General features: G+C 33.6%; 1 protein-coding gene across 1 annotated transcript in view; it reads left to right on the top strand.

Moving 5' to 3' along the window:
- The window catches only part of LOC106458991, a 34,018-nt gene extending 28,529 nt beyond the window's left edge, over positions 1-5,489 (top strand). The window contains exons 3-5 of the mRNA XM_022385364.1: positions 2,437-3,963; positions 4,457-4,624; positions 4,970-5,489. Of these exons, the coding sequence (XP_022241072.1) occupies positions 2,437-3,963; positions 4,457-4,624; positions 4,970-5,100 (1,826 nt within the window). The 3' untranslated portion in view covers positions 5,101-5,489. The remainder of the gene's footprint in view (positions 1-2,436; positions 3,964-4,456; positions 4,625-4,969) is intronic.
- Positions 5,490-6,597: the final 1,108 nt, after the last annotated feature.

Here is a 6,597-nt window from a genome sequence, read left to right as displayed (position 1 = left end):
ACGAATAGTGGGATTGACCGTCACATTATAACGCTCCCACGACTGAAAGGGCGAGCATGTTCGGTGGGACGGGGATTCGAACCCTCAGATTGCGAGTCGAGCGCCCTAACTCCTGACCATGCCGGGCTCACACGAAAGTCTGAAACAAAGAGTTTTCAAACGAAAGAACAATATTTTTTACTTATCTATGCGTCTTAGTAAAACTTACGATTACCTTGTATGATTAAACTTACCTTTGTTTAACTAACCCAAGATAATTAATTAGAATATGTGAAGCATTTACTACCAGAAAATAGTATATATATATATATATATACTAGGCTAGAGATCACATCATCTCATATCAAACAACAAAAAATTATATTATTTTGATAATACGATTTATAGCTTACTTAACACGTGTTATATGTCGTACGCTAGAACTAAATAAAGATGTTAGCAGTATTTTGTTCTATTTTCTTAAATTTCAGTTAAAAATATATTAAACCAAAAACAAAACAACAATGAAAATAATCTAAACCTTCATTGAATAATGAATAAATGGTTCTTTGCATCTCCACATTAATGAAACATTTTCAACGCTTTCCTTAGGGAAGTGATTGTGTTTGTTTGTAATTAAGCACAAAGCTACGCAATGGACTATCTGTGCTCTGCCCACCACGGGTATCGAAACCCGGATTCTAGCGTTGTAAGTCCGAAGACATACTGCTATGTCACTGGGTGAGCCCTTAGGGAAATGATTAATACATTTCAATTTTTATTTCAAACATTATCTCAGATCATATGACATTTCTGTAATGTTTATAGCCCTTACATTCTGGATTTTTTAATTGTCTTATATGTATCAGTGTAATAGCTTCAAAGGCATAATGGTTTAAGGAGTTCTTCACCTTAAGGGTTAAATTGTAAAAATATCCATTTGACCTTATTTTAATGTTTGAAGCATATTTGTTTATCCTTCACAGATCTGTAGGAAATATCTGTAAGAGATCTGGAGTAACAGTTGCTAGGACAAACATCCAACAATAACTAGATTATGCTGTAACAAAATGAACTGAAAAGTAAATATATGTTGGAGTTATCATAAAATTAAGTAATTATGATTTGCCCCTAGTAAGCAACTTATGAACATAACAAGTAGAGAATTGTTTGTTTATCAAATTCGATTCAGATCCTACCAAATAATGTTGAGATATAAATGAGAGAAATATATTTCACAATACCTAATGTAGAAAGACCCCATTAGCCTTCTCTAATTTAGAACTGTTGACCAGATAGAACACCCAGTTATCAGAATCCACTGCCTAGCGGCTACTCTTAACTGATTAATGGGATTGACTGTCAAAGTTATAACGCTTCCACAGCTGAAATGCGGAGTGTCATCAGTGTTATATCGCGACACGAACTTTGGACCTTTCGATTCATACCCTGGCACATAACTGTAAGGTCACGCTCAACCCCACTGTATTGTAACTCATATTAAATACGAATCTTCAAATAATGTTTCATGAATAGTTTATTCTAAAATATGTTAGTAGAGTTATTGATAATATTCTTGCATCGTACTAATTTCATTTGAAACTGCGCATGATGTTTTAGATTTGTGTTCTTCACTTTCAGTGATTGTGTGGTCAGGTGTTTAGGGAACTCGACTCGCAATCTTTCAGCCGTGTGGACGTTATAATGTGACGGTCAATCCCACTATTCGGTGATAAAAAAGTAGCCCCCAGAGTTAGCGGTGGGTAGTGATTACTAGCTGCCTTCCCTCTAGTCTTACACTGCTAAATTACGGATAGCTAGTGCAGATAGCCCTCGTGTAGCTTTGCGCGAAATTCAAAAAACAAATAAACAAACAGTGATTGTGTCCAAAGCACGAGGGATAATAAGCAGGTTATTTGGTTTTAATTGTAGGCTTCATAACAAACCCTTTAATGAATGCAAAGAAATTTCAGAATTTCGATCCTGAAAAGCCAAATGTGCAGTAATGTACATTGTGACCTTGGATCAACAGATGTAAATAATACATTCGTGACATTTGTACTGTATCGTAATTGCTATAGGATCATAAGAGCTGAGCAAGACCTTATTTTCGTTTAACAACTTAAGATACATATCTTATAAAGTTCCGTATTACATATTACTTTTAATTATCATTATTACAAATAAATTAACCACTACAGCGACAGTAATTATTTCATTTGCTACTTTTTAAAATCTTCTAAATTTCAAGTTATAAAATAAAATATTTAATATTTATCACACAGCTGGTAATTCTACGCACATAACAATGTATGCAAAAAAAACTTTTCGCTTTTTTAAAACGTTATTTTTTGCTTTTTTATTTCAAAGAATATTAAAATATGTTCATTTGTCTGTTTCGTGTGCTTTTTATTTGTATTTGTAAGGCTAAATGGCGTGATTTTTTTCTTCTGACAGCTATTGGTTGCCTAACTCCGTTTCTCAGTATCCACATGAGAGACCAGGGACTCACCTTGCGAGAAACTGCTTACATCAACATGGCGGCGGCCTTCTTTAGCGTTCTGGGACCGCCACTTTTTGGAACTATATCTGAAAAACACGCCAAGTATAAAACGATGTTTGTACTAAGTCTACTAGTATCAGGTTTAGCCTATACTGCCCTGTTATTTGTCCCCAGAATAATCAGGACTCCCCGACAACCCCTGATGGAATTTGACTGTTCTACGGCTGTCAATGTAGAGAAGTGTGATAACTGGGATAGCTGTGCTGATGCTGCATTGGACACACTGAACCTAACAACGTTTCATTTGTCTGAATGTCAATACAAATGTCCTGGTTCGTATGCTGCCAATGTTTCTTATCCACTCCATGTGTGTTTCCATGGTGATGAAACCGACATTTGTATTGTTTACGAACCCTCAGAAGAAAATGCCACAATCAGTTTCAATTCCCGATTCATCTCATGGTACCACGATGAATATAAAAACGTTGATTCTTCTCAGTTATTGGACAGTAATTTCGATAGCCCATCTTTTATTAATATTTGCAGTTTTAAACCTGTGGCACCAATTGTTGTGAACAAAAAACATTACACAGAAATAAGTTGCCGCCCTTTACCGGAGAGCTGTTTTATTAAGTGTCATTTGGGTCTCCAAGAAGGTGATCAGCAATTAAAACCAGCCCCATGTGTTAAAGTTATTGGAAATCCCATGTTGACTTTCTGGGCCTATCTAGGCGTTCGAGCTGTTGCTGATCTGGGTTTGATTTCGGCCGTATGTCTGCTAGACGCAATTACCATATCTAGCACTAATGATTACGACGGGGTTTACGGTAGAACTCGAATCTTAGGAGCACTTGCATTAGCCATTTTTCCTCCCATCTCAGGATTTTTGATTGATTACTACAGTGATATATCGGAACAGCCAGACTATTCACCATCTGTGTTTATTTTTGATGGTTTAGCACTGATAACTTGTGCTCTCGTTGTCGCTTTACCTTTGTCGGCAGGGTGGAAAGGCAAATACACTGTTACTCCCGAGAAACTGATGAAAAGAAAACATGGATTCTGGTCTCTAGAAATGATCTTCCTTCTACTTTTAGTGGTGGTGCTTGGCATTCAGTGGGGGTTCATTGAAACTTTTATGCATTGGTTCTACTCAGACTTGGGTTGCACCAAGTGGCAGATAGGGTTAACTCTTACTGTGGCCTTCATTTGCAGTTTGCCTTTTTTGGCCATCTCGAAAAACATGGTGCATAACATTGGCAGAGCCAATCTGCTTGTCTTCGCATTTCTTTTCTATGCTATCCGATATGCTGGCATTTCGTATATAAGTACCCCATGGTGGACCATTCCTTTCGAATCTATGGAAACCTTTTCGTTAAGTGTAATGTGGATTGCAGCAGTTTCTTATGGCCACAGTCTCGTACCAAGAAGTTCCCATCTTATAATTCAGTACCTTCTAAACATTCTGCATTTTGGAATCGGTAAGAGTGTTCTTGCTAATTTCTATCAATATAAATTCCCGATAATTTAAGTCAGTAGTATTTCAGTATATATTGATGTTTATAAAATTTACTGTTTGTTGTGTACTTCCTAATTCATATTGACAGTGTCTGGTTAATTAATTTCAGAACGATAAAAAACAAGAAGAAAAATACCAAGATTATTTTCTTCGAAATGATTTACCGTCTTTGATAAATTTAAAAAGCAAACCTATGACATATTTATCAGGCTTGACAGGTATAAAACGTTTGTTTTTGTACATAAACGAAAGAACTAGAAATGTATAGCATTTACAGATATTAATTTAAAATATCCCAATAATTTGAGCTATGTGATATTGAAAATGTAACTGTGCATTATATTTGTTTAACGTTTTATGAAGTTAGTTTTAACATTACGTTTTTTTTTTTTGCACAGTATATAAAGTTTTTTGAAGTAATGTTTACAAATTCTTATATATCTTTTGGGAAAAAGGTAGAGGACTAGGAAGTATTCTGGGTGGATTTTTTATGGAACTGTTCGGAACTAGACAAGCCTTCCGTGGGGTTGCAGTTTTCTCCGTTGTTTTAGGCCTTTTGTACCTTACCATTTACCATTCTTGTCTTAAAAAAAGCCGCAGGCCAAAGAATAAACCTCCCCCGAGTATGTATATAGTTTACTTATCTTGTAAGTTAAAATTGAAATAAAGCAGTGTAATAAAAGTATTTTGCTGAAGAAAAAATAATTTTTAGTGAAAATGTCTAGCACTGTGTGGTAATTGAATTACAAAATGTTAAAGTTCTGACGAATAACAAAGGATGAAGAATATTTTTGTGTGATATTTTAAAATGTTCACTTTTTTTGTTACACAAAGGGTATATTCTTTACACTGTTTTAAAATCTGTTGTAATATAAATTATTCAATACGTAACAATTGTCTTATCAATTCGACTATCCATCGTTTGTAGCATTTGCCTTTAATATATATATATATATTTTATGTTTCAGAAATGGCAAATGGCGGATGGTATGCCATGAACGATTCAATAGCGAATGGTGAGACAAAGGTTCATCATCCAATTTTGGCTGATCAGGACGATTCTGATATTGGAGGACAGGATGAAGAGAATGCCAAATGAGAACGGATTTTAGAGTTTGATTTAGAAATGCTGGTCATATTTTCTTTTTTTAAATGGCTCAGATGGGATGAAAGTAACCGTCGTGTCATGTTGCAACATCGTCATTGGACAAAATTTTTCACATCTTCATTGAATTTTCCAGCGAAAAAATCTACTGATAAAACAGCTTTTAGCTGTGCTAGAAATACAAGAATGTTTCCAGTTTTCAATATTATGTTGTTCATTTTAACTGTTTAAGGAAAGTTTAACTGATTTAGATAAGAGCTATAAAATACTTGATAGATTTGGCACCATATTTTTCGAACATAATATCTATGTTAAGAAAGGTACTTTTAAAGCGACAATGTATCTAAAATTTATATGCAGCTCAATCTTTTGGATAGAAAAAGGTGTATACAAACAAAATTACTTAGGAATATTATAAGACAACTGGATATAAAATACTTGATAGATTTGGCACCATATTTTTCGAACATAATATCTATGTTAAGAAAGGTACTTTTAAAGCGACAATGTATCTAAAATTTATATGCAGCTCAATCTTTTGGACAGAAACAGGTGTATGCAAACAAAATTACTTAGGAATATAATAAGACAACTGGCTATACGTAATAAATATTATAGGGGTTCAAAAATTATATTAAAAATGGGGTAAGTAAAATCTCAGTAGTCAAATGATGACGAAAGAATCATCTGCCTAACAATACTTAAGAAACATCTGCCTAACAATACTTAAGAATCATCTGCCTAACAATACTTAAATCTTTCTGGTCACGTAATTCTTTCCCGTAATTATTATGGTTTTGATTAAGAAATTAACAAATAGAATATCATACGAATAAATGACAACATTTAGCACTAGTCCAAAACTTATATTTTCAGCGTCAATATGATTTACTAGCATTTCAGTTAAAGCACGCCTCTGTCTTTTCAAGTTGTTACTATAACTTTCTCAATGTACATGTTATGTTGCGCTACAGTTACTAAGTTTAAAACAACAAATCGTATAAATCTAAACTAATGGAAACACAATATATGAGAATACAATTACTACATTTGTAAAATAATACATAGACAGTACATATACAAGGTAAAACACCAATCACAGTGCATATATTTTCATAATAAAAGAGAGAAATAAATCGCATTTAATCTTTACCAAATTGCTAAATATGACTTATAATCAAGCACATATTGCTAAGTTCAACATATTAGCAATCTTTGCCATTACTATAGAAATCTAGCAACTCATTTGCTTTTCTTTAAATCAAATGACGACAAAGATGAAGATCAATCATTAACGTTTATGTATCACTCTTTGGTGTTTTGCTATGTGGTTATGTATTATTGTACGTGATCTAATTTTTTTCTTATTCTAATTTCAGCGATTAAAATTGTATTCAAAACAAAATTTCATAATGTGTTTTATTTTTTAAAGAACGTGAACATTTTGCTTTAATATACGTTTTTCTTCACTTGTCGCATTTTTATATCTTA

The sequence above is a fragment of the Limulus polyphemus genome, unplaced genomic scaffold (genome assembly GCF_000517525.1).
Source record: "Limulus polyphemus unplaced genomic scaffold, Limulus_polyphemus-2.1.2 Scaffold542, whole genome shotgun sequence".
Classification (NCBI taxonomy): domain Eukaryota; kingdom Metazoa; phylum Arthropoda; class Merostomata; order Xiphosura; family Limulidae; genus Limulus; species Limulus polyphemus.
This window is presented reverse-complemented; position numbering and strand designations above follow the sequence as displayed.